Source organism: Microcebus murinus, chromosome 3 (assembly GCF_040939455.1).
Source record: "Microcebus murinus isolate Inina chromosome 3, M.murinus_Inina_mat1.0, whole genome shotgun sequence".
In the NCBI taxonomy this organism is placed as follows: domain Eukaryota; kingdom Metazoa; phylum Chordata; class Mammalia; order Primates; family Cheirogaleidae; genus Microcebus; species Microcebus murinus.
In genome coordinates this window covers 71,086,782-71,114,415 of record NC_134106.1, presented here as the reverse complement: position 1 = coordinate 71,114,415, position 27,634 = coordinate 71,086,782, and the positions used below count along the sequence as shown (strand labels likewise).

The 27,634-nt window shown below is 45.1% G+C and overlaps 3 protein-coding genes and 1 long non-coding RNA gene across 6 annotated transcripts in view; 2 read left to right on the top strand and 2 right to left on the bottom strand.

Moving 5' to 3' along the window:
- Positions 1–27,634, bottom strand: part of VAMP5 (vesicle associated membrane protein 5) — a 190,229-nt gene that overhangs the window by 24,109 nt on the left and 138,486 nt on the right. The gene's annotated exons all lie outside the window — the stretch shown is intronic.
- On the top strand, positions 231–15,102 carry GGCX (gamma-glutamyl carboxylase). Of its 2 annotated transcripts, none has more exons than XM_012774281.2 (15): positions 231–637; positions 1,014–1,184; positions 2,586–2,744; positions 3,415–3,580; positions 5,866–5,944; positions 6,389–6,495; positions 7,653–7,816; positions 8,828–9,093; positions 9,257–9,388; positions 9,755–9,906; positions 10,351–10,520; positions 10,743–10,873; positions 11,149–11,296; positions 11,468–11,657; positions 12,094–15,102. In XM_012774281.2, the coding sequence occupies exons 1-15, from the start codon at positions 595–597 to the stop codon at positions 12,284–12,286; spliced, it is 2,271 nt and encodes a 756-aa protein (XP_012629735.1). In that variant the 5' UTR covers positions 231–594; the 3' UTR covers positions 12,287–15,102. The 2 variants fall into 2 exon arrangements, with proteins under 2 accessions (XP_012629735.1, XP_012629734.1); XM_012774280.2 differs by having other exon boundaries at positions 232–637; positions 11,462–11,657.
- Positions 15,491–21,914, bottom strand: MAT2A (methionine adenosyltransferase 2A). Its single transcript, XM_012774283.2, has 9 exons — positions 21,699–21,914; positions 19,683–19,760; positions 19,459–19,581; positions 19,074–19,186; positions 18,838–18,981; positions 18,432–18,650; positions 18,048–18,230; positions 17,752–17,885; positions 15,491–17,102 (listed from the first exon to the last, which is right to left on the bottom strand). The coding sequence occupies exons 1-9, from the start codon at positions 21,787–21,789 to the stop codon at positions 17,000–17,002; spliced, it is 1,188 nt and encodes a 395-aa protein (XP_012629737.1). The 5' UTR covers positions 21,790–21,914; the 3' UTR covers positions 15,491–16,999.
- On the top strand, positions 22,045–26,053 carry LOC105876592 (uncharacterized). Its single transcript, XR_001156565.3, has 2 exons — positions 22,045–23,251; positions 25,925–26,053. It is a non-coding gene; the product is annotated as an uncharacterized LOC105876592 (long non-coding RNA).

The following is a 27,634-nucleotide window of genomic DNA, read 5'->3' as shown; positions in this document are numbered from 1 at the left end:
CTGTTATGTCGTTCCTGTTTAGTCTGCTGCTTCCAGACCTTGGGCTCTTTGCAGGTACTAGGAGAATGAAGGGACTCTAAGCCCGAGCAGCCCTTCCAAGAGCATCCTCAACTCTCTGGGGAAGAGCCTGCCCTTTGAGCCTGCCCCCTCAAGCCAGGGAGCACTCCAGGGACACAACCTGGAGAGGACTAACGGGGTCAGAGAAGGACGCAAGGAAGTTGAGGAGCGCCGAGTCTTCTTAGAGTTCAAAGAGCATAAGAGCCTCCGAAGGCCTCAGGGGTAAGGCCGGCAGCGCGCCCGGAGACAAGCGGATCTACAGGTTCCCTGGGCACTGCTCCTTCACTGAGTGGGGAAAGGCCCGCCTCGCCACTTCGCGGACGCGCAGCCCCGCCCCTAGGCTCCTCGTTCCGCCCCCTGTCGCCAAACCGGGAGTTCCGCGCCGCCGGTCGGGGCCTTTCACGACAGTGCCAGCACTTTCCGGCCGGCCGCGCGGGTGCTGATGTGTCAGGAGGCGGAGCCTATGGGAGCAAATCCTCACGGCGCCGCTGTTCAGTGGCGGCTGCTGTGGTCCACCTGCGTCGCAAGGGTAGAGCCATGGCAGTGACTGCCCGGTCCGCGCGGGCTGCGCCCAGCTCAGGTAGGCTTAGGACCCCGCCCTCCGGCGGAGAGAGAAGAGCGCTGGTCTTAGAGGAGCGGGGGCAGGGGCAGGAGGACGCCCGGTGGAACCTGGAGACGGGGGATTCAGTGGGGAAGAGGGCGTGCTGAGAGACTGCGGTCTGCGGCTTCTGCATGGTGATGACATGCGGGGCACTTTGCGGTTAGGGAGCTGTAGTCTGAGGGGTTCTGGGACATTGAGGGATCGCGGAAGAGGAGCTGCACTGCAGGAATGTTTCCCGTACTCAGAGATCAGTGGGAGAACCTAGGTTGGCAGAAGCCCTGCGGTTATTGGGACTGTGATTTGGGGAGGAGCCTACCACCCCCCCACACACATTTTCTCCATTTATTGGTTGCAGATAAAGTACAGAAAGACAAAGCTGGACAGACTTCAGGGCCCAGGCATGGCAGCCGAATGGCGAAACTCTTGGGTTTTGAGTGGACAGATTTGTCCAGCTGGCGGAAGTTGGTGACCCTGCTAAATCGACCAACGGATCCTGCAAGCCTAGCTGTCTTTCGTTTTCTCTTTGGTGAGTCCAGTTTCTGGTTGGGAGCAGTTTGGTTGTCGGTGGGAGAATGACAGTTGCCCATTTCTTGGTTGCTAGTAGACTTAGCTCTGTTTTCCTCAGAGCTGAAGATACTGATATAATAGAAGAAGTCTTTGCGAAGTTTAGGATCAAACCTGGCTTTGTCTCCTCTGGTTAGGATTTCATGGCCACAAATGCTTTGATCTGAAGCTATATGAAATACAGAGGCAAGGGAGCAGGGACACATTTGCATGTGGCATGGTTGCTCAGTAACTATGCTAAGGGCATCAGAGAAATAGCAGGGGTAATGGGCCAGACATTTTGGCAGTGACTTCCTAATCTAGAGCTTCCTAACTCTTAGGCCACAGCATGTGTGCTGAGATATTAATCCTCTTCGCACAGTAGTTCTCAACTGGAGGCAGTTTTGCCCCTTGGGGAACATTTGGCAACATCTGGAGACATTTTTAGTTGTCACATCTGGGGGGGAGGCAGAATAGGTGGCAGCTGGCATCTATATAGGGGCCAGGGATGTTCCTAAGTGTCCTCTTTGGTGTATTCCAATAAATAATTAACTAGCCCCAAATGTGACTAGTCCTGAGGTCTCAACCTTTAATCCAAACTGGCTTCCTGCTCTGAGTAGCCTCTTCTGTTCATCTCAGTGTGTTGACCAATTACTACTTGTTTTCTGGGTATGCCAGGAAGCAAAAAACGTTGAAAAGCACCCCCTAGAGCACTTTCTGAAGCCCAGATCTTTATAACTATCAAACTCCTGGTTTTTTTGTTGTTGTTTTGAGACAGAGTCTTGCTCTATAGCCCTGGGTAGAGTAGCATCATCGTAGCTCACTGCAACCTCACACTCCTGGGCTTTAGTGATCCTTCTGACTTAGCCTGCAGAGTAGGTGGAACTGGAAGTGTGCCTGGCTAATTTTTTTTTGGCTAATGCCACTATGCCTGGCTAATTTTTTTTTTTTTTTTTTTTGATTTTTAGTAGAAATGAGGCCTCACTCTTGCTCAGGCTGGTCTTTTGCTCCTGAGCTCAAGCAATCTTCCCACCTCAGCCTCCCAGGGTGTTAAGATTATAGGCATGACCCACTGCACCAGCCAAAACCCTCAGTTTCATGGCATTTTGTACCCTTCTCTCATTTAATCCTCTCTATAACTCTGTGAAGTGTTATAAGTCCCCTTTTCACAAAAGGGGAATTAGCTTACCAAGCTTCAAGGGCTGTTCTAGATGAAACAGCTGTCATAATGCCTAGCACAGAGTGGGCACTCAATAATTAATATTGAATAAATGGCAGAACCAAGATCAGAAAACTAGTCTGACCCTGGAGCTAGGCACACTTGACTGTGTTCCACTGTATTCTGCTTCCTTAGCTGAGGCCCCCTCCCCTGTTGCCTTCTCAGGGTTCTTGATGGTGCTGGACATTCCCCAGGAGCGAGGGCTTAGCTCTCTGGACCGAAGATACCTGGATGGGCTGGAGGTGTGCCGCTTCCCCTTGTTGGATGCCTTGCACCCACTGCCACTTGACTGGATGTATCTTGTCTACACCATCATGTTTCTGGGTGAGGAGAACTGTGGGAGAGATGGGAGTATTTTTTTTTTAATATGAAGTGGGGGAGAATGAGGTTTAATATACTTTTTTTTTGAGGCAGAGTCTCACTCTGTTGCCCTGGGTAGAATGCAGTGGCATCATCATAGCTTACTGCAACCTCAAACACCTGGGCTCAAGGGATCCTCCTGCCTCAGTCTCCCAAGTAGCTGGGACTATAGGAGGATACCATGATGCCTGAATAATTTTCCTATTTTTAGTAGAGACAGGGTCTCACTCTTACTCAGGCTGGTTTCGAACTCCTGAGCTCAAGCAGTCTTCCTGCCTTGGCCTCCCAGAGTGCTAAGATAGCAGGCCTGAGCCACCATGTCTGGCCAAGGTGAGAGTATTGACTGGCCTGCCAAAAACACAGAAATAAGAAGCATGCTGATGAATGACCAAGGTCTTGGGTGCCTTATTTCACTTCTGTGATTCAGTTTCATGCTGCTATCCTGTGTGTCATCTGAGCTGAGATCTCATAACTCTTCTTTTCAAAATATTAAAATAACACTTAATTTTCATTTACTTTTACCTTATTACAAAATGCCTTATGACTTTTCTTAATCCCAACCACATCTTTTCCCAGGGAAGCTGGGCCTGTGGTGACCCCCTTGACCTCTTAATCTTCTTCCTACAAATCTCAGGAGCACTAGGCATGATGCTGGGTCTGTGCTACCGGATAAGCTGTGTATTATTCCTGCTGCCATACTGGTATGTGTTTCTCCTGGACAAGACATCATGGAACAACCACTCCTATCTGTATGGTTTGTTGGCCTTCCAGCTAACATTCCTGGATGCAAACCACTATTGGTATGAGTCTGGGGGAACACAGGGGAGGGGTTGGCTGGGTCATGATGGTTACCAGAGATAGGGGCCCAGTGAAGTTCTAGAATTTGCCCCAGTAAGCATATTTTCAACTATACTTTACAAAGTGTGATTACAAGGTCACATTTTGATTTGGATAGATTAGGGAGGGAAAAGGGCCTGCTAGTTGGGACACTTGGGATGACAAAAAGCAAAATAGCTGTATCCCACCCCTTCACTTTTTCCATATCTCCTCAGGTGCCTTGGTTTATCTACTTCCTATAGCCCTCTTAAAGAGAAGAGAATACTAAAGCCAGACATAACTGTTTTCAGATACTTTAAGGGTGGTCATGTGGAAGAGGGAGCAGATTTTCTCTGTGTGAGCCCAGAGGGACAGAGTTAGAGCCAAGAGTAGAAGTTGCTGTGAGGTCGAGGTCATGTCACCGGGAGAGGGCCCACCAGGGCTGCTCAGCATTGCTGTCTGGGAGGAGGTTACCCTCCTCCATTTCTGGCTTAGGTGACCATCTCTCAGGGGAGATGGAGAAGGGATTTGGAGACAGGGTGGCAGGGCAGATGACCTTAAGGATTCTTTCCATTGTTAAGGGAAAAACAAATACAAGGTGTCAATAAAATGAGTATGGAGAAAAAATGTCAAACACTGAATTCATTAACAGTCATTAAGTTTCATTTGTTAATACACACATATAGATATCCCTTTTGTAAAACTTTAAAGTTATTCAGACTATATCTGATCATAGAGACTTATGAGGCAGTATTTTTCTTTTTAGAGATGGGTTTCAGTCTGTCACCCAGGCTAGAGTGTAGTGGCTTGATCATAGCTCACTCCAGCCTTGAACTCCATGGCTCAAGCAATTCTCCTGCCTCAGCCTCCTGAGTAGCTAGGACTACAGGCACATACCACCACCATGCCCATCTAATTTTTTTTTTTTTTTTTTGGTGGAGACAAGGTTTTGCTATGTTGTCCAGGCTGCTGGTCTCAAACTCCTGGCCTCAAGCAGTCCTCTTGCCTTGGCCTCCCAGTAATGCTAGGATCATAGGTGTGAGCCACTACACCTAGCCAACAGGCAGTTTTGACAGAATATCTCTGAAAAGTTCTGTGTTTATGACTTTATACATTTTGAAAAAACTGTCATTTACTCAAGGGCTTTCCACATGGCAGGCACCATACAAAACGTTAAAGATTTTTCCTCCTTGAAACCCTATAAGGTCCATAGTGGTATTCACATTTTATAGATGAAGAAACTAAGTTGTAGAGAAGTAAAAGATTTCCTAAGATTACATAGCAGTTAAGAAAAGGAAGTGATAGTCCAGTGCTCTTGACCAAGTATAAGCTGCCTCTTTTCCAGTTTCTACTTCTTGAAAACCTGCTTTGCTTCTGCTTCTCCAGAATACATCTGGTAGTAGTAGCCTGGTATTATCAATTCTTTTCCAGGATACAAGCTGTTAGCAGGTACCCTCTTGAATTGGATCCTGGCCTCCAGGTCTATGAAATGTTAGTTTATGCTGTGCATTATTCTGTAGTTGAGTGTTTTAAGTTTTTTTCAAAGATAATATGCTGTATATATATATACACATTTAGCTTTTTTTTTTTTGAGTTTTTTTTTTTTTTTTTGAGATAAGGTCTTCCTCTGTTGCCTAGGCTAGAGTGCTGTGGCATCATCATGGCTCACTGCAACTTCAAACTCCTGGGCTCAGGCAGTCCTCTTGCCTCAGCCTCCTGAGTAGCTGGGAATACAGGTGTGTGCCACCACTCCCTGCTAATTTTTTTTTTTTTGTAGAGATGAGGCCTCGCCACTGCCTAGGCTGGTCTTGAACTCCTGGCCTCAAGCAATCCACCCACCTCTGCCTCCCAAAGTGCCAGGATTACAGGCATGAGCTACCTCACTTGGCCACATGTAGCTTTTTGAACACTCCCTCAAATTCCTTGCCTTGTTCAGTCATTTACTAGCATTATAGTCTTTTTTTTCCTGATTTGATCCATTAGGACAAACTTAATTGTGAGCCAACAATAAGGACTGAACTTTTTTTTTGATCTAAGGCAAATTTTAAGAGGACTGAACATTTTGTTGTCTTAACTTACTAGTAATGTTTCTTTTATAACTTATGATAATCACTGTTACAATTTGCTCATATAATTCTTAATGGTCACAGAATAGCCAGGGAGGAGATGGAGATGTTCCTGGGATAGATAGGATTACACGTTTAAAAGGAAAGATGGAAGTGTCACTGGACTAAGATGCCCTTCCCAATGCTTACCTCTCATGGTGTAGGTCTGTGGATGGCCTGCTGAATGCTCGTAGGAGGAATTCTCATGTGCCCCTTTGGAACTATGCAGTGCTGCGTGGCCAGGTACGGGATTTGAAAATAGGGAGGAGCTTCTTGACACCCATTGTGGTCGACGTGGTTATCCCACTGCCAGACTACACTCTTTTGCCTCCTTGGATTTTCTTTTTACCCTTTGCTGGAAAGCTTGGCTGACTCTTCCACTTTATCCAATCCCCTAATCTCTGAATTCTCTCATTATGGAATGAGTAGAGCTTTGTCCCTGCTAGATTCTAATCCCCTTGACAGAAGGGTTATGTCTGTGCTTCATATTTTCTTTCTTGATGCCTTATACTGTGCTTGACATCTGTAAGATTTTAATAAATGCTTGTTGGATGAGTAAATATCTGAGATGAATGAATGGAGAAATGAGTCTATTTTTCCATAGGCCCTGGACTGAGATCAGCATTTATTTTATTCTTGACTAACCTTTTTCTGTTTGAACATGCGTGTTGCATTTTGTGTTTGTAGATCTTCATTGTGTACTTTATCGCGGGTGTAAAAAAGCTGGATGCAGACTGGGTTGAAGGCTATTCCATGGAATACCTGTCCCGGCACTGGCTCTTCAGTCCCTTCAAGTGAGTGGCAGTCATTATTAGAGGCATTCTTGAGGTACAGGTACAGAGCAGGTGACTCATCTCCCTCAGGTCTGCAGTAATAGTAGCTGTTCCTACTTGGCCTGAATTTGCCACATGCCTTCTTCTGTCCACTCATCTCCCCATTCAGCAGAAGGCAGAGTCAATGATATTAAAAGATTGAGGCCCGTCTATTGAGACTTATGGTGTAGATGGGCAAGACAGGAAAATAAATTTAAAAAGAAAAGAAAGAAAAGAGCCAGAACTAGGTAAGTGAGCCAGTGCACCCGTAGCTGCCTTGGATGCTGACTGTGTCCTTGTTTGCCACTCTAGCCTTTCTTTAGAGTTCCCCAATCAGTACTGACAACATGGCAGTCACTGTGCCTGTTCTGGCAAAACCTTTTTGTTTTGTTTTTTCCTGAGATAGGATCTCACTCTGTTGCCCAGGTAGAGTGCAGTGGCATGATCATAGCTCACAGGAACCTCAAACTCCTGGGCTCAAGAAGTCCTCCTGCCTCAGCCTCCTGAGTGGCTGAGACTACGTGTGCACCACCATACCTGGCTAATTTTTCTATTTTCTGTGGAGATGAGGTCTAGCTATGTTGTTCAGGCTGTTCTTGAACTCCTGGCCTCAAGTAATCCTCCCACTTCAGCCCCCCAAAGTGCTAGGACTACAGGTGTGAGCCACTGTGCTCGGCCCCAAACTGTTATTACCAGCTCCACAAAACAAAGGTTTTCTGATTTCTCTCCTGTTCCCATTTCTTCTTTCCTCTTGTTTTTTTTTAGTCTTCCCTGTTATTTCCCAATTCCTGAAGTTTGACTTCAGCTAAGTATTCACCTTTTAAAGTCTTTTCCAACTCATGACCTCCATGAGGAACTTGCTCCCTACAACACACACTTCTCAATCAGATTTTGTCCTACGAGATCTGCTCTTGCTTATGACATAGGGTATGTTGAAAAAAACTGGACACCTAAACTGTGTGAAAATATAAAGGGGTTGGGAAACTCTGCTGTAGAGCATCTTTTTTGGTGGGTAGATTAGGCACCTTAGGCATTTACACACCTGCTCAGGTAGCAGAGGTGTATTTGTGCTATGAATGTGCTTTGACTGCTGGGCTCTCCACTGGGCTGGCACTTGAATTGTGTCCATGTGTTTGCAGACTGTTGCTGTCCGAGGAGCTGACTAGCCTGCTGGTGGTGCACTGGGGTGGGCTGCTGCTTGACCTCTCTGCTGGTTTCCTGCTCTTCTTTGATGCATCAAGATCCATTGGCCTCTTCTTTGTGTCCTACTTCCACTGCATGAATTCCCAGCTCTTCAGCATTGGTCAGTACCTGTAACCTGGTAGGAAACATGGGTCACAGGTTTGGCCAGAGGCATGGTTTGGGAGGGAGAGATGGTAGTGGGAGCAGGAGCTAAATTGAGCCCAAAGCAGTCACTATGAAGTGGGAATAAATGGGGATGAGAGGCTTGGGGCTTCTGGGCTCAGTTAGTATGTGGTATAATAAGGAATCTCTGGGAAGAATACATATTCTACAGTTAAGAACTTCTTTTTGTGTGTGTGTGTGACAGAATATCGCTCCATTGCCTGGGCTAGAGTGCCATGGTGTCAGCCTAGCTCACAGCAACCTCAAACTCCTGGGCTCAAGCAATTCTTCTGCCTCAGCCTCCCGAGTAGCTGGGACTACAGACACATAGCACCACACCTGGCTAATTTCTTCTATTTTAGTAGAGATGGGGTCTCACTGTTGCTCAGGCTGGTCTTGAACTCCTGGCCTCAATCCTCTAGCCTCGTCCTCCCAGAGTGCTGGGATTGCAGGCATGAACCGCTGTACCTGTATGCTACAGTTAAGAACTTCTCATTGTCTCTCCCCACAACCACGCTTGACTAGCTTTAAAAAAAAAAAAACAAAAAAAAAGAACTTCTTTTCCTTTTTTTTTCTTTTGAGACAGTGTCTCACTCTGTTGCCCTAGCTACAGTGCAGTGGTGTCATCGTAGCTCATAGCAACCTCAAACTCCTGGGCTCAAGCAATTCTCCTGCCTCAGCCTCTAGAGTAGCTGGGACTGCAGGCAGGCACCACCATGTCTGGCTAATTTTTCTATTTTTAGTAGAGACGAGGTCTCGCTCTTGCTCAGACTGCTCTTGAACTCCTGAGCTCAAGCAACCCTCCTGCATCAGCCTCCCAGAGTTTTAAGATTACAGGTGTGAGCCACCATGTCCGGCCCAAAACATCTTTCCTTTTAAGTGGAGCACTTGGGAGAGGCTTCCTAAGATAAGAGGGTTGAGGGGGTTGAACCAAACTGCTGAGATGCATATATTCTCCCCGCTTTCCTAGGCATGTTCCCCTACGTCATGCTGGCCAGCAGCCCTCTCTTTTGCTACCCTGAGTGGCCTCGGAAGCTGGTATCCCACTGCCCCCAAAGGCTGCAAGAACTGCTTCCCCTCAAGGCTGCCCCTCAGCCCAGTGCTTCCTGTGTGTACAAGAGGAGCCGGGCCAAAGGTGGCCAGAAGCCAGGGCTGCGCCATCAGCTAGGAGCTGCCTTCACCCTGCTGTACCTCCTGGAGCAGCTCTTCCTGCCCTATTCCCATTTTCTTACTCAGGTTTGTAGGGGCTATGGATGTGCAACAGATGCTGGGCTTGGAAAGTGGCAGAGGTGACAATAGTTGGGAAAGAGTGGGGCTGGTTTTGCAGCCACTTCCTGGTAGAGTATGAGGCCAGTGTGGGAAGCATTGAGCTGATTCCCTTTCTGCCCTCCCTTCCCAGGGCTATAACAACTGGACAAATGGGCTGTATGGCTATTCCTGGGACATGATGGTGCACTCCCGCTCTCACCAGCACGTGAAGATCACCTACCGTGATGGCCGCACTGGCGAGCTTGGCTACCTTAACCCTGGGGTGAGACATCTGATGCTGACAATTTACTGTTTTTCAGAGCCCCCTGAGCTTTGAGGTCTGGTTTTGTGTTACACACCATAAAGTGAAACAGATTTAAGTCTGCTCTGCCCTTTTTCTCAAGAGCCAGATTGAACCTTCTTTTATGTGGGTTGAGATAGGGCAATGCCAGTCACTTCCTGGAATTGAGATTAGATTTAGGAAAAGTAAATACCACTAGCCCAGCAATGAAAAATGCACCCCCAAAGACAAGTTCTGGTTTTTTTTTTGGCCAAACTGGGCAGCAGGAATCTCTTTGTGCCATTGGCAGTGCATGACCTGTCCCAGAAGTTGATGATGAGGTGGGACTAACGTGGGGATCTGGGGCAGGTATTCACACAGAGCCGGCGATGGAAGGATCATGCAGACATGTTGAAGCAATATGCCACTTGCCTGAGCCGCCTACTTCCCAAGTACAATGTCACTGAGCCCCAGATCTACTTTGATATTTGGGTCTCCATCAATGACCGCTTCCAGCAGAGGTGGGCAAGGGGAGCAGAGAATGGGAAAAATCAACGTACAGCTCTTTTTACTAAGATGAACAGCCCTCGCTCCTGGGTGTTGTCTTGCTTGAAAGGCTGTCCTTCCTCTAGTGCATGTCCCATTGATTTGGTTGCGGGCATAGCTGGTTGCTTCCAGTAGGGGGCACTATCGTCTAGGAGAAAAGTGAGCTAACTTGTTCTTTTAGACACTTAACACAATGCGTTTTCCTCAGGTAACCACTATCCTCCATTCTACCCAGTGTTCCACATCTCTTTCTCCCTCTCTCTGCGCCCTGGACTGGCAATAACATGCTGACATAGGCCATTTTTTCTACTTGGAAACCCTATTCCTTCTCCCTGGGAAAGATGATGACAAGAGCAGAACTAGTAGTTCTGGTAGGTGGGTGGCTGTGGCCTCCTTAGAGCATGGTTTTCTTTCCTAAGGATTTTTGACCCCCGTGTGGATATCGTGCAGGCCACTTGGTCCCCCTTCCAGCACACACCCTGGCTGCAGCCACTCTTGATGGACCTGTCTCCCTGGAGGGCCAAGTTACAGGAAATCAAGAGCAGCCTGGACAACCATACTGAGGTGGTCTTCATTGCAGATTTTCCCGGTATGGAGGAAAATGAGGAGAGGCTTTGCCATCTTTCCTCCTCCCTGGCTTCCTTGGCCAGGGTCATTCCATGTGGTGTCGGGGGAGGGGGCATTCTTAGTGGGAGGAATGTCTTTGAAACCTGAGGGGGCGATGGTGGTGAAGGTGTGCGGTCTCTGTTCTGGTTGGGAGTGGTTTCACTCTGCCATGGCATGGAATGATGAACTTTGTTGCCACTGGCAGGGCTGCACTTGGAGAATTTTGTGAGTGAAGACCTGGGCAACACCAGCATCCAGCTGCTGCAGGGGGAAGTGACTGTGGAGCTGGTGGCAGAAGAGAAGAACCAGACTCTTCAGGAAGGAGAAAAAATGCAGGTATATTGATGGGATTAACAGTGACAAAAAGTTTAGATGAGCAGGGTTCATTTATTATACTAAAACACTTTACTATAGCAGTAATATAGTGGAAACTCAAAAATCAAGGGACCCTGGGGTTATGAGGAGCCTCATCCAGGGTTCTAGAGGTCAGTTACATGGGACTCCAAAACATAGTGAGAGGAAAGATGCCAGGAGGCATAGCCTAGGGAGCCCATAGGCTGGCTAGGGAAGGGTAAGAGAGTGAAACGTATTCATTTTTTCTCCTTTGTCAGTTGCCTGCTGGTGAGTACCATAAGGTATATACAACGTCTCCTAGTCCTTCCTGCTACATGTACATCTATGTTAACACGACAGAGGTCGCACTGGAGCAAGATCTGGCATATCTGCAAGAATTAAAAGAGAAGGTGGAGAATGGAAGTGGTGAGTATATGAACAATTGGGCAGAGATAGACCCTGGTTTCAAGAAGTCAAGGTTATGAATGAGGATCTAGCATAAAGAATGAACTTGAAGCCTCTCGCTCAGAGAAGGGGAGTTCTGAGAGAGTGATCCATCTCAGTGATTTCTTTTTGCTGTTTTCTGGGCAGAAACAGGGCCTCTACCTCCAGAGCTGCAGCCTCTTTTGGAAGGGGAAGTAAAAGGGGGCCCTGAACCAACACCTTTGGTTCAGACCTTTCTTAGACGCCAACAAAGACGCCAGGAGATTGAACGCCGGCGAAATAGCCCTTTGCATGAGCGATTCTTCCGTTTCTTGTTGCGAAAGCTCTATGTCTTTCGCCGCAGGTGAGTTTCACCCACAACAGTACTAGTTATTGCCATCAGATGTTTGCAAGCTTAGTAACTTTTCTCTGTTGAAGGTAACACTAGAGACTTTCTCCCAGGAAATGACAGTCTAGCTCTAGATATCTTTTCCATCTCCATTCTCCTCTCCATAATTTAATGGGCAAATAAGTGGCCTGCGTCTGATGGCTTGCTGACTTGTTTTGCCTCGGCTTATCTCCAACCTCCCTAAAATTATTCCTACCCTACCCTGGTATCCTCTGCCAGACTGTATAAGGAGTGGGGTACCCTTGCAGCTGGGAGGTGGAGGGTCACAGGAGGGAGTTTCATTTATGCCTGGGTGAGAGGAGCTAGTACCAGGTTCCCCCTAAGGACTTTAGCTGAAATTCTTTTGTTGAAACCAGAGTTTGAACTGGGTGGCCTTTGTCTTGTTTTTCAGCTTCCTGATGACTTGTATTTCACTTCGCAATCTGGTATTAGGCCGCCCTTCCCTGGAGCAGCTGGCCCAAGAGGTGACTTATGCCAATATGCGACCCTTTGAGCCAGTTGGAGAATTGAGTCCTTCAAACACCGAATCTTCAAATCCTGATCCTCTTGAGTCAAATTCTGATCCTCTCCACTCAGAATTTTGAGGAAGGCCAGACGTCAGGTGCAGATGTGGGAGCCACCAGTCATAGGCCCGTCCTATGCAATAGACATTTATTTGGAAAAAATTATCTCAGATTTTTTTTTTGAGATAGGGTCTCACTTGTGTCATCCAGGCTGGGGCTGGGTTACAGTGAGGTGATTATAGCTCATTGTAACCTCAAATTCTTGGGCTCAAGCAGTCCTCCTGCCTCAGACTCCCAAGTAGCTAGGACTACAGGCATGTACCACCACACCTGCACACTGAAGATTTTTTATTTTTGTATAAATGGGGGTCTTAACTGTTTCTGAGGCTAGTCTCAAATGCCTGGCTTCAAGCAAGCCTCTCTTCTTGACCTCCCAAAGTGCTAGGATTATAGGCATGAGCCACTGTGCCCAGCCTTAGATTTTTTTTTTTTTTTTACATTTTTTTTCCTTGCCCAGAGCTTTTTCTGTTTTTTTTGAGACAGAGTCTCACTGTAGCCTGAGCTAGAGTTGCAGTGGTGTGATCATAGCTCACTGCAACCTCAAACTCATGGGCTTGAGTGATCCTCCTGCCTCAGCCTCTCTAATAGTTGGAACTACAGGTACACACTACTATGCTCGGCTAAATTTTTCTATTTTTAGTAGAGATAGGGTCTCCTTCTTGCTCAGGCTGGTCTTGAACTCATGAGTTCAAGCACTCTTCCTGCTTCGGCCTCCCAGAGTGCTAGGATTATAGGCGTGAGCCACCGTGTCCAACCCAGAGCTCTCTTTTTAATTCAGAGATGATAGTTTAGGGGAATAAGGAAATAAAGCAAAGATAGGGATTATCAATCCAAGACTGAGGGTTCAGGAAGAGGTTAGAAGCAATGTGTAAATGTCCTAGGATAAGAGGGTAAAAGTCAGGTTTAAAGTGACTGGCTCTTTGGGGAAAGAGATTCATTGTACCATGATGAACATAATCTGTTTCCAAGTGCTTTGCTGTGTGCTACACAGTATGAAACAGTGTACCTGCATTATCACATAAGGCTGAGAGGTAAAATAATTTTCCCCAATACATCTAGCTAGCTAGTGAGGAATGGACTAGTGGTTTGAACTTAAGTTCATTTTACTTAAGGTCCTACACTGTTACTTGTAATTTTCAAAATTACTGACAATAAGCCTTAAGTCATGTAGCTGAAAACTTGTCTTCTTAATTAGAAGTATGATTATGATGGCAATCAGATTCTAAATGCACACAAGTAATTGTCTTTACTACAATTCTGGTTCCTTTTTTGTCCCTATTATCTATATAACCAGTAAGTTTTTCACTAGCAATTATGAGAGTAGTCAGAATAGCACCATCAGAGTTTAACTAGGTGATTGCTAGTAGTATTTATCTAAAAATAAGCTGAACAGTGAAATCATCCTAGCCTTCTGATCAACCTGATCAGAAGGTGATATAAGAGTTAACCAAACTTGGTAAGGGATTAGGGAACGTTTACAGATACTTTGTAGGTTTGGATATGCAAGGTTGATTCAGGAAGCTTCTCAGTTCAGTGAAAATTCGGTCTTGGCACGGAGCTAGGGAGAGAATGCAGAGTGATAAAAGAAAGGGTCACTGCTTTGGGAGTTTATTGTAGCAGAGACTGGCAGTAATTTGGATGTCTCAGTAACTTCCATAATGGACTGTCTTTTTGCAGGGGTCTCTTCCCATGACCTCTATCCCTCCCCTCCACCTTGGACACTGATCCAGAGTTCTTTCCTAAGCAGCTGCCTTTTCACTGTACATACTTTTGATTGTGACTACTCCAATTTCCAGTGATGCTACTTAGATTTCCTTTCTGTGCCCTAGACCTATAGATCTAAGCTCCATCTGGATATCCCAAAGAGCTAACCTCAGTCTGTCCTAAACAGAGCTTATATGCATCCCCAATGCAGATCTACTTCTATTAGTGAATGGCAGCATTATACTTTGACCAGGCCTTACCTGTGAAGAATCAGCCTTGACTCTTTCTTTGCATTTCTTACAATTGTCAGTTCTACCTCCTACTTGCTTTTTGAATCTTTTTCTTCACTACCTCTGTATTCTTCCAACCTTTATATTGGCATCTAGTTAGGGATAGCTTAGGGACAGGGCCACCATGTTTAGTGCAAATTGGGGCTAAGGGTACCTCACTGAGGAGCCAAGTTAGGTCTGGTGGAAAATTCCTGATTCATACAAGACATCGCATGGGTTAGCAACGTCTGTGGCACAGAGGGCCCTTATCACTTTCCAAGAATGGAGGTCAGCCACCTCCAAAAGACACTGGCTTTTTATTCCTTTTGCAGATTCTTAGCAACACAGTAGAACATACCTTGGCACTATGTCCTTTGCCAGTTATTTCCTTCTGTTCCCCTAATCCCCTGCACACATGACTGGTAAGAAAAGTAGATCTTTACCTTGGGAGAGGACTCTCAGAAAAAAAGTACTTTCCCTTAATATGGACAAGGGTGTTTCTTTCCCCAACTGTTAATATATCACCTGCAACTCATTTTCCCAAGGAAAATAATTGGGGTTGGGTAACATGGAGAGAAAACGTGATCACGAAAAACACTGGTAAGAAAAGCTGTTCAGTGTAGAGCTGGGTTGTTACCCAGAATGTAGGAAGAATCAAGCCCTGTGCAATTATAGTCATTCTGAGAAAGGGCCATCAATGTCCTTTTAGCCAGAAAAGCTTTTGTACATATACTTGATTTCAAAACAAGTGTGGTTCATGGATTTTCTGCGCAAACTGCCATAAATGAAGTTTAGAGTAAGCCTCCCTTTGTAAATTTACAGCACTTTCACTGTAATTGTTTTTAATAAATGGATTATGAACTATTTTAGAACTTTTCAATTATGTACTAAATATGAAACCTATATCCTTCACAGCATAATGCTAACATTATTACTTCCTCCAGGTAACACTAATTAGTGGTTTTAAAAGCCCTTAATGGTTTTGAGCCACAAGTCTTAGATTGTTGAAAACCTAATGGCAGTGAGTGGCTGCTGCAGTAAGGACGTGCAAGAATTTTGGCCTGTGTATTGACAAGGATCAAGTCTTGTTCTTAATGCCAGTGACAGGATCAAACAAACCTACAGCAGAGCAGGCCCAAGAATTGAAGTTTTCCTGAATTATGGGTAAGATTACAATAATTCAGGGTTAAAAGGTACATATATGGTTTCAGGTCATTCATACTAAAGTACTGTTAAAGAATGATGGACACAATTAAGGTAGAACCTAGCATTTTATTTAGATCTTCATTAAACTGTTGGAATTGAGAACCAGACATACGTAATAAACCTCCAAAAATAGATCCTGAAAGGCACTTTCTGCTTAGGGCAAGCAGTCATGGAATAAGCATGTAAACAAGCTGGCTTCTCTGTACCACACCAGCCAAGTCAGCTTTCTCCATGGCCAGCTGCACCAGCTCTGCCCTCCCCTTCTGTTAACACCAGCCAGACCCCCTGTAGGTCTAACCCAAGGTTTTTCTGTAGGACACCTTGGCCTACCTGGGAATGCTGGAAACATGTTAAAGGAATCATGGTGTTGAGAGAGAAAAAAAAAAAAACTTTTAAAAGCTGCCATCTGAGGTGATGGCTTCTCTGTACTTACGCCATACCCCAGAATACAATAAATAAGCAATTAGAAAACGTTCAAGTATGAAGGGATTTTTCCTCCTCCCCGCCAAAAGCACTGCTCTCTGAAGGAAGCTGGTTTCTCTGTAGCTACACCAGCTGTTCAGAAAGCTCATTGGACCTGGTTTTGAAAATAAAACAAAGTTAAAACCCTGGGAGGAGTTATTGTGCAGTGGAGTACTCAGGCTTTCTTATAAAGAAAAAAAAAAGTTATCTGGTACCAAAGTGTGCAACCTACAGACCCTCAGGTACTTCCCTGTGACTTCTCTGTATGACATCACAAGGGTGCCAAGTGCCTGTTTTTCTAGAGCTAGGAGTTGGTGAGGTTTGGCTAGTGCTGAAACCATGCATAGGATTGGTTTACTAAATAAAAACCTTATTACGTACGTCCTCCAAAAGACAGCTGAAAGTGGAGAAATTTCTATTTGGTGCTGTTAAAGAGGTGGCAATTAAGAGCATAAGCACCAGGGAGATGGTTTAATGGTAACTGCCTTTTTTGATGTCAGGCTAGAGCTCCAAATGGGAACTTGCGTTACATGCAAGATTGATTGGATAGGGAACACTCCCTGACAAAGAGCTACATAATTAGAAATAGATCAAGTTACAGGGAGGATAAGGGAAGGTTTCACATTCATAAGAGCTCAAGACATTACAAATTCATGCTGACAGGGCTGTGGCATTGCCAGACAGAGGCTATAGTGGAACTACAGGTACTTTACGTGCACATTACAAGGACATTTTCAGCATCTGGTGGGAAAGTCAATGCAATTAGGACTTTGGAGCACTGGGTGAGAGGGCACAAGGGCTCGATTTCAAAGCATTATTTACTACAGTGTTGTTTGTTTCTAGGCAGTTACATGGATCACCTATGCTCACTAAATTCATTATAATGGTGAACAAAACACCTAGGGACAGAATAGCAAGCCCAACTTACAGTCCCCCACAAAAGCTAAAATTCATGTCATTGACTAGAGTGACTGCAACTGATCAGGAGCTGAAAGAGGACAGGAAAATTTAGGAAGAAGGGCCCTTTCCCTCAGAGCTTGAAGGCTTCTCTGTAGCCTACGCCAACAAGTCTGGGGAAAAAAGGCTAACACTTTCAATATTTAAGCTTTTTGGGCACTTCCCATGGGAAGCTGTCCCTACCAAAGTGGCCATAGGCTGCAGTCCTCTGATAAATTGGCTTCTTCAGATCCAGATCCCTGGAATATACAAGTCCGTAACTTAATATGTAGCATTCAATTAAAATAAAGCAAAACAATCAGCAAGACTCATTTTCAAGAGCTCTGGCAAATGAGTTCAGTTCTCTGGGATATGCTAGGAAGAAAGTTTGTGGCAAAAGTGTTACTTCCCTGGTGTCCAAACTCTGTGCACAGTCCTTATTAGTAACTACAGTTCTTGTTTTTCCATCCCTGGCTCAACAAATATGAAAACTTGTCATTATTCTGAGAAATTCAATTGTTAACAGCTCATCTGATACCATAGAATACTTACCAAGGTCCCACTACCCACACCCTACCATATTTTTTTCTTTATAACAAGCCATGAACATCCCATTTATTAGTTTCTTAATGTAAACAACCTCAGGTAAGATGAGCACAAAGCTCAGTATCAAACGTGGAGGACTTTCTAGGGTGGTTAGTCTAAGCCATGGAGCACTGTAATTTTAGACTTCTCAAATAAGCCTTCACTGAGAAGTCAGTTTAAAACATCAGCATGTCCTAGGAATTAAAATGTGTTCCCTCACTTCAGTCTTTCTTCACACCTTCACCTCCTCAAGATTTTAGTAGTATATATATGTATACACCCACACCCTCAATTTTCACTAGCAATAGGCTTTACCATCTTTACCTGACAATGACCCCAGGGCGGAGATCAAAATTCTTCTTCACAATCTCTAATAGCTCTCTCTCACTCTTCTGAGAGGTACCATAATGGAAAATGGAGATAGACAATGGATGAGAAACTCCAATAGCATAAGAGACCTAAAAGGATTCAAATGTCATAAGAGTCAGTGATTGAAAGAGCCATACAACTTGTGTAATACACTGGTATAAAACTGACAAGCAGTTAAACAGATTACTAAATACCCTCCCCCCCCACTTACATGACTTTTAATCACTCCAGTTATGTAAAAGAATATATACCTGAACAAGAACCCTCCTGCACAGACCTCCTTTAACAAGGGATTTTGCTACCCAACGAGCAGCATAAGCAGCTGAACGGTCCACCTTGGTATAATCCTTTCCTGAAAAGGCACCTCCTCCATGAGCTCCCCAACCGCCATAAGTGTCCACAATGATTTTCCGGCCAGTCAAACCAGCATCACCCTGAAATTACAGGATTTAAGTCACTCTATGCCTAATCCTTTCCAACAAGTGGTTCTAGATTAGGTTGCCTACTCTGTATGACTCAACAAATGTCCTCAGATGATTCACATGTAGGCTTCAGAAAGCCTAGAAAAAAGGTGGTAGTAGCCAAAATTTTATAAGTAACCAAAGATCCAGAAAAATACACTGAATTGACATTACCTGAGGCCCACCAATAACAAATCTGCCACTTGGCTGTAGGTGGTAGATTGTATCTTCATCAAGATATTTTGCAGGTACAACAGCTTTGATGACTTTGTCCTTTAGGGCATCCCTCATCTCATCAAGACAAACTTCCTCATCATGCTGAACAGATATGACAATTGTGTGGACTCTGATGGGAAGCACAGCACCTCTATCCTGCATATACTGCACAGTCACCTAAAGGCAACACAGGTCATCAGAACATCAGTCTACCAAACAATAGCTGTATACTTGGTTCTCTACCTTAAGTTACAATACTGCAAAACATAAGTGCTATTCTTTTTTCAGTTAGCCAACTATAATTAACTATGCATTTTCTATGCTGATTTAACATGTGAGATAATCTAGCTTTATGATCACTTACTTGAGTTTTAGAGTCTGGGCGCAACCAAGGCAAAGTGCCATTGCGGCGTAGTTCTGCTAGTTTGGCATTGAGCTTGTGTGCTAAGACAATGGTTAAAGGCATACACTCCTCAGTTTCATCGGTGGCATAGCCAAACATCAAGCCCTAAAAAAGAATGTCACCAGATGCAATCAATTCAAGCTTTAGAACTTAACATCAGAAGAGAGATGAAGATAGCTTCCACACTGCCAAGATACCTGGTCTCCGGCACCAATGTCTTCCTCATTCCGGTCAAGATGAACACCTTGAGCAATATCTGGTGACTGTTGCTCCAAGGCTACCAGCACATTGCAAGTCTTGTAGTCAAACCCTATAAACCAAACACAATGCCTTGTTTAGGAAAAAAAAAAAAAAAAAGAGGTCACAGCAATACCTTATTTGGAATTCTAAATACTGCTAAAGAAATCAGATATATCTAAATCATTATACCTTTTAGAAAATGCAATAGCGATGGACCAAAAGGCTTAAAGAGTATAATAAAACCACCAATTAGCAGGAACATTCTAGAAGATAAGTTTCTTCATTCAGAACTAGCTTTATCTGGAAAAATAAGCTCAGGAAAGCAAAATCATTAAGACACACCTTTGGAAGAATCATCATATCCAATGTGTTTAATAGTTTCACGAACCACCTTCTGGTAGTCAACAGCAGCTCTGGATGTAATTTCCCCAGCAAGAAGGATCATTCCAGTCTTAGCAACAGTTTCTAATAAAAGAGATTCAATTCAAATCTCACTTTTATAAAATAACTTTCATGATGTTACTTTTTTGTACCAGTTGATAAGCAAACACATGTTCTGAACCTACCACAAGCCACTTTGGCATCAGGGTCCTGTTGAAGGTGCGCATCAAGGACAGCATCACTGATCTGGTCACAAATCTTATCTGGAAAAGAAATTCCTGGCTCAATTTCTTTAACTTACTATCAGTCTAAGTATGCTGTGCTCCACCACTCCCTATCACTCCACTGTAAAATCTTTGGAGATTTTTTTAAAAACCACGTCAAAACCTGACATACAACCATCCTAAAGTCAACAATTCAGTTGCATTAAGTATGGAGATCTTAAATGCTGTCTGATTAAAGCACTGCTTTACCAGAAGCCATTTGCCTGAATAATAAATGCTGGATACTTGTTCTGAACTTGGTTTCTTTCTGTCTTAAAAATTTAAAAATAAAAGAGATGCTATACAGTGGCACAAGCTCACCATTTCAGATAAGCCACAACACCAACACATTTAATATATATCTCTTAACCTTTTATGATATAGGCACTTCACCTTCAAAATTTAAATTTGCATTTTAACTCCAACCAGAAGGGTGAACTGTTTAGCTATTTCTTAAGGACTAGTATTTCCCTATATTATACAATATTCAATTCTATAAGTGTTTCAAAGCCCCTGTGTACCTAGAGGTCTGGTAGAACTGAGGCCCCACATGCAGACCAGTCTCCTGAATCTTAAGCAACGCCAATTAGGGCAACAAGATAATTCAATTAAAGAATTAAAACAAAGAAAGGCACTTTATTAACAAAAGGAATAAAATAGCAATTATTTGATTTTGTTAGAGAAGCTGTATAGGAACAAGTGCTCAACAGACTGGAAAACGCCCAAATGTATTTTGTATCATGGAGTTTCTCCCTATTGTATTTGTCATCTGTTTGGGGGAAGGATATCCCCCCAAATTCAAATTAACTTTCCCGAGTTCTCTTTAATCATTCAGAACAGAATCCAAGCAAAACGTATATTGCGCCCAAGTAAGAGGCTCAAGACTTCTATCAACTATTATAACACCTGACTTTCGGCACTCATCAGGATCTCGGGTCTGTCCTCTTACCACTAAGTTGCACGTGGGATTTCATCATAGGCACATAGGCTAACTAGAGAAACGGACCCTAAAGCCATCAGAATAGAGATCTATGTTTCTGTGGTCACCCTAGGGCAGAAGCAGCCGAAATGGCAAAATAACGATCTTCACTAGGTGATGTAGTCAAGCTGAGATTGAAAATTCCTGGAAATAGCTTCACTCCTTGACGTGTAAATTGATCCCCATAATGGCGGTTCAGCGGACAAAGCCCTGAGAGGGAAATCTTAAGCACAACCTTGCCTCAACGGCAAAGCACCAAAGACTTTAAAAGGAAACCCATCGCAATGGCAGCTATTAATTCATGCTTCCCATCCTTTTCACATATGGTCCAAATAAGGACTGTCTTCAACAAGCGCTATATTTAGTTGAAGTCTGTCACCTTGAAGGCAAAGCCATATTCGCCGAAGGGCACGTCCGTATTCTTCACTGTGCAGTAATGACCGAAGCCACGGAGATAATGGAAACAGAAGACGACCCAAGGCACCGGCACCCCACCCTTCAAACCGACGGCTCCCCCAGGCCCAGCTGCCACATGCGGCAAACACGTGGTTGCCGCTGCAATGCGGGGCGCGCGCTCCCGAGGGCCGGACGCGAGCAGGCGGGGCGGGTCGCCCACTCGAGGTCTTACAGACCGCCAGGCTGAGAGGAGTTAAAAATGCCCTCCCCGGTCAGAACTCAAGCTGCCGCGGCCCCCGCCCTTCTCGTTTTCTGGAATCTTCCGCATGCCGAGGCGCGCGGCCGGATGGGAGGGGAAAGGAGAGAAGGGGGAGGGGAGTGGCGGCCACGCGCTCGGCACCGGCGCCGCCACGAGGAAGGCGCGCGGCCGCCACTCTGCCCACCGCCCGGCGGATGGGGCACCCCGCGCGGGCCCCGCCGTCAGCCGGCCCTAGCCAGCCCGGCCCGGCGCTGCCCGACGCCCGGCCCCCCCCCCCCGTTCGCTCGGGGCCTGGTCACCTCACCTGGGTGGCCTTCCCCCACAGACTCTGAGGTGAAGAGGAATGTGCCCTCCTCGATGAACGCCTCGTGGAAGCCGTTGAGCTGCCCGTTCATGTTGGTGTCGGTGAGTGAAAGTGGCGTTGAAGAGAAGCAGCAGCGGCGAGGCGGCGACTGCGAGACGCGCAGGCAGAAGACCGCGTTCTACTGAGAGCGAGCGGGCGGGCGGCGCGGAGCGAACGGGGCGGCGGGCGGCTCCGCCCAGTATTTATAGAGCAGCGCCAGCGCGCGCCCGGCCCGGGCCCCGCCCCTCAGCGCCCCGCGCCAATGCGCCACTCGCGCGGGGGTCGGGGAGCGAGGGCAGTGCACCCCGCGGAGCCAGGGCTGAACCACTCTGCGAGGCGGGGGGAAGCAGCGAAGGAAACTCGCTCCACCTGCGACTATTTAGCTATCTTAAGCAGGTATAACAAAGGGCAGGTGGAAACATGAGTGGAGTGTGCTGTTTCTCCCTTCCCTGTTCGATGTGGGAGGAAAAAGCGACTAGGGCTTTATGGACTGGCTCCCCTGTTCTCTGACATGGCACCTCCCTTTCGACCGTTGGCCCAGAGATCTGTGCCGGAGGGCGCGTCCCCCAGCGGTGGCAGCTGGAATCGCGGAGGTTTTGTGCTCTGGCTCTTCCTAGGGGTCTTTCTGGCTGCCCCGCCTTTGGATACCGGGTAACAGCGGCTCTCGGACATGCGAAAGTGGCCATCTTGGCCGGTCAGCGTACGATTCTTAGCACGGCCTTATTCGCCCCGGCCCTGCTCGCTGCCAGCTGCTAGAAATGACTAGGGGCGCCAGCCCAGTTGCTAATAATTTCTTGATTAATGACTCTGGAGAAAATGGCCAGAAGGCAGAGTAATGAGAGTGCTGTCATCGATTTAAGCAATTGCCATCCTTGCCCCGTCCCCTGCGCTTTAGTTTCTGAGAGGGACCCTCACCCCTCGTTGGCCCTGAAGTGAAGGCCGCGCTCATCCTTTACTCCGTCACGGAGAAAGGAGGCCGCTGCCAAAGCCGTCCTTTTACTAGCAGTGTCTTTGAGGGGGGAAACATTTAGACTGTCATTTCAATGTTCTGATCTGGAGAATATTGAACAAATAATTATTTTTCTTGGGAAGAGGAAAGCCCTATTCAAGCCCTTGAATGTGCTTAAGCAGATCTCTTCACTAGGTGAAATGGTCTGTTTCATGCAGCTTTCGTTTTAAAACGTCCACCTGCGTTCGTCCCAGTTTTGCCCAATAAAGGAATTATAGAGAAGGAAGGAAAAAAGAGCAAAACAAAACTTGAGCTAAGAAGAAGCAGGGAGTCAGGAACCGATTTCGTGGAGTCCCGTCTGGAAGGGCCCACGGTGAGGGCGGACGTCACTTCAGCTCCTGCAGGGGCTGGTGTCGTGGTGGCCTGAGCAGAGCGCGTGACAGGAACGCCTGGCTTAATGACGTTAAGGGGCACGGCCTGCTCCTAGCACGGGAGGCACTTCACACTGGGGAGATGAGCAAGACCCTTGTAACAGCCTCCAGCTGCCTATTGCCCAAAGAACTAGGTAAATGCTGAAGAACAATCCTCTCCGCCTGTGCGGAAGGGAAGGTGGGAGTTTGCCAAAGGCTCACTGGGAAACAAAGGAAAGCACTTGGGCTGCTCTGTGCTAGGGGCTTCCTTCCACCAAGACATAAAGAAAGAGCTCATCTCCAGACGTCACGACCACATCCATGGTCGCTCAAAGCAGACAGCAAGAAAAGGTTAAATCACAAAAGAGACAATAGATATGTTATTTTCATTTTTGAGTTTTGCTTTTCAAAGTAACCCTTCATGCAAAAGTAACTATATAAGACGATTTCATCTTTTTTGTTGTTGTTTTACTGATACTTCTTCTTTTTTAAAGCAGAATGCCAATTTATTAACTCACCATGAGTAATAAAATTGTCAACTGGAACAAAATGCATGTGTAGGCTGGTCAGTGCATTATCTCTCAGCATAAAAATGTATATGGGAAGCCAGAATATAATTAGAAGGTTATTTTATTAATAGGGAGTCAGAGCATGGGGATTAGTTAAATTCAATGATTAGCTCATTAAACCCTGATACCCTGTGCTACCAACTCCACAGTGGGGCTATTCCTGCCAAGAAGATTAGAATCAGCTGTATATACTTGCTTACCTATATCTCTTTCTTGTTCACAGTATGTCCTTATAATAGTGGTTGTAGGGGTTTCAGAGTCATGTCTCTGCCACTTATTAACAGTGTTGAGCAAACAACTTGAGCTGTTTATACCTTAGCTTCCTCAGTCAGTAAACTTGGAATAATAATAGTACTGTCATATGCTTGTTTCAAGGATTAAATAAAATCATGCAAGTAAAGTCTTTAGGAAAGTATCTAGCACATAAGTATTTTTAAAATGTTAGCTGTAAAAAAGTTAGCTGTATTTCCTGTGAATTACTTTTCAGTGGCTTCCAATTACTGTTAGCATAAAGACTAAAATCCCTGTCAGACGTGGTGGCTGGCATCTGTAGTCCCAGCTGCTTGGGCGGTGAAGGTGAGAGGGTCACTTGAGCCCAGGAGTTCAAGACCAGTCTGGGTAACATAGTGAGACTGCCATCTCTTAAAAACAAAAAAAATCCCTACATACTCTTAGAGGCCTAAGTGTGATTTGGCTGCTACTTCTTCAACCTCATCTTGTGCAACACTCCCCTCTTTTGGTCTTTTACTTTGAATTTCTTTTAGTAACAAATTTATTAATTGCTTAGTATCAAAACAAAGCAGGACACATTTTCATTGATTTTATATTATTCATATTGTCTCTTCCTCCCTTCCACAAATATTTATGGCCACATCTATGAGGCAGACTCAGGGACTAATGCTATGACAATCCTGGTCTCTGTTCACACTGAAAGATCTAAATGAGAGGAGATGCCTTATCCTTCCTAACTCAGTGCAGCTGCTACTTCCTGAATGAAACCTTCACCTACAAGATTTGTCACAGGGTCCTTTGGTTTTCTTCATTACACTAAGTGCAGTTTGAAATTACAGATTCGGTGATTATTTGATGAACATTTCCAACTCCCAATTAGGTTTGTAAGTTCCATGATAATGATAATGAGAGGTGGGCTGTTTTGCTCAAGCTTTGTTGCTAAATGCTTGGCATACAAAGGTGCTCAAGAATGTTCAAGAGGGAGAGAGAAGAGAGGGAAAAGGGAAGGAAACAGGAAAAGCAAATGAATATAAAGAATGGCAGTAGGAAACAGAGAAATAAGAGACCCTGGTGATCATATAAAATGAAGGACAAGAGATTCTGTCGTGCTTTGTTTTAGTCACAAGCATTGTAATTAATAAAATTGAGAGCTCTTTACTAACAGAAGTGCATGACCATCCTATTATGAGAGGAATGAGATTTCTAATTTCATAGATTAGTGCCCTAATGGCAAAATAAACCAGGAGAAATTACTGGTTTGTTTCATATCTCATTAATGAGATCTGTTGAATATGAAATGTTGTAAAGCATATAGAAAAAATCTAATTGCTGCCTAAAGGCTCCAGATTTCTTAACCCAGAGATTATGTAGCAGTAGTCCTACGAAAGAGGCAAAGTTGGGATTAGATAAACTGGTATTTGTGATTTACACAGCAAATATAACAACTCTAGGTCTTAGCCTGATAGGGAGAGAGTTCCAGTAAGTAAAAGAAGGCTTTTGCCGTACAAGAAGCTGTTGATTTGTCAGGAGAAAGGAGGAAGATGGCACTACATATAGGAAAGAGCAATAGTGAAGGTGTGGAGATGTTAGGAAAGAAGCTCCTAGGCTGCGGGTCTTAAGAGTAACTTCTATGTGAAGACAGGCCAAAAAGAAAGAAATCTAGGCCAGATGTCTCCAAAATTATGCCAGTTCTTTAGGGCCAAAGCCTGGATAGCTCAGATGCCCTTAAAAGCAAGCTAACTCTAGTGGGATCAGAAACAAATACTATGAGAATCCTCTCATTTTTAGGCTTTTTGCATTTTGTTTTTATTTTTCTGTTTTTTTCTCTTGATACTTAATCAAATATTTTTATAGTCCCAATGAAGGAGTCTTGGATGGAAGAATGCATAGGGTACAGGGAAGAAGACACTGAAGGAGATAACAATGTGATGATAATAGCTACAATTTATTGTGACAGGTCCCGTTGTAATATCCAGTCCCTACAACAGCTCTAACTAGGCAGTCACTGTTTCTCTTCTTGTTTTACAGATGAAGAAACTAACCTGTAATTCATCCAAGTCACACATCAAATCAATAATGGAGCTGGGACTTGAGCCTGGTTTGAGCTCTAAATTCTTGCCCCTTGTTATAGCCAAATAGAAAATACTTCACACTCTCTGAGGTAACCAGTAACTGTTTGGTTTGTATCCTTTTATACCTTTTTCTGTGAACGTACACACATATACACACATACACATATTTTACTATTCAGAGAAATATGGCTTTTTCTCTTAACAATTTTCATGACCATCTCTCTAGGACAATACATACAGGTATAAATCCTTCTCCACCCCCTACCACCACCCCCCCTTTTTTTGTGTGTGAAACACAGTCTCCCTCTGTCATCCTGGCTGGAGTGTAGTGGCATGATCATAGCTCACTGCAGCCTCAAATTCCTGGGCTCAAGAGATTTTCCTGCCTCAGCCTCCCAAGTAGTTAGGACTACAGGTACACACCACTGTACCCAGATAATTTTTTTATTTTTCGTAGACATGGGTCTTGCTATGTTTCCCCAACTGGTCTCAAATTCCTGGCCTCAAGTGGTCTTCCCACTTTGGCCTCCCACAGTGCTGGGATTAGAGTCCTGAGCCACCAAGCCTGGACCAGAAACTCACATCCTCAGTTGGATATGAGAATATCATTTCCTGACTCTCTCCAGTGCTGGGTTATTACTCTTTTAAATTTTTGTCAGTATGTCAAATGAAAAATGGTAAGAGAATGAATATTTTTATAACCTGGCAAACCTTCACAAGCAAATTTGAATATCCAGAAGCCACAAAGGAAAAGAATGATAGATTTAACAACATACAGGCTGGGCTGACAACATCCCAGCCCCTCAGGAGGCTGAGGCAAGAAGATGGCTTCAGCCCAGGAGTTGGAGACTGCAATAAGCTATGATCATGCTATTGCACTCCAGCCCAGGTGACAGAGCAGACTCCATCTCTTAAAAAAAAAAATTAACGATATAAAATAACGATTAAAAATGAATATAGGGCCGGGCGCTGTGGCTCACGCCTGTAATCCTAGCTCTTGGGAGGCCGAGGCGGGCGGATTGCTCAAGGTCAGGAGTTCAAAACCAGCCTGAGCAAGAGCGAGACCCCGTCTCTACTATAAATAGAAAGAAATTAATTGGCCAACTGATATATATATAAAAAATTAGCCGGGCATGGTGGCGCATGCCTGTAGTCCCAGCTACCCGGGAGGCTGAGGCAGAAGGATCACTCGAGCCCAGGAGTTTGAGGTTGCTGTGAGTTAGGACGCCACGGCACTCACTCTAGCCTGGGCAACAAAGCGAGACTCTGTCTCAAAAAAAAAAAAAAAAAAAAAAAAAATGAATATAGGCCGGGCGAGGTGGCTCACGCCTGTAATCCTAGCACTCTGGGAGGCCGAGGCGGGCGGATTGCTCAAGGTCAGGAGTTCAAAACCAGCCTGAGCGAGACCCCGTCTCTACCATAAAAATAGAAAGAAATTAATTGGCCAACTAATATATATAATATAAAAATCAGCCAGGCATGGGTGGCTTGTGCCTGTAGTCCCAGCTACTCGGGAGGCTGAGACAGGAGGATTGCTTGAGCCCAGGAGTTTGAGGTTGCTGTGAGCTAGGCTGACGCCATGGCACTCACTCTAGCCTAGGCAAGAAAGCGAGACTCTGTCTCAAAAAAAAAAAAAAAAAAAGAATATAAAATAACGATTAAAAAT

Bases quoted from the DNA above. Each gene is read 5' to 3' on its own strand.
- MAT2A (XM_012774283.2), bottom strand. From the start codon at position 21,789: ATGAACGGGCAGCTCAACGGCTTCCACGAGGCGTTCATCGAGGAGGGC. The intron at 19,582-19,682 runs GTAGGTTCAGAA...CTCTTTTATTAG, and splicing joins TGATGCCAAAGTGGCTTGTG to AAACTGTTGCTAAGACTGGA. The intron at 17,886-18,047 runs GTATATATTCTT...GAATCCTTTTAG, and splicing joins GCAGGAGGGTTCTTGTTCAG to GTCTCTTATGCTATTGGAGT.
- GGCX (XM_012774280.2), top strand. From the start codon at position 595: ATGGCAGTGACTGCCCGGTCCGCGCGGGCTGCGCCCAGCTCAG. The intron at 3,581-5,865 runs GTATGAGTCTGG...CTCATGGTGTAG, and splicing joins CTGGATGCAAACCACTATTG to GTCTGTGGATGGCCTGCTGA. The intron at 10,874-11,148 runs GTATATTGATGG...CTCCTTTGTCAG, and splicing joins AGGAAGGAGAAAAAATGCAG to TTGCCTGCTGGTGAGTACCA.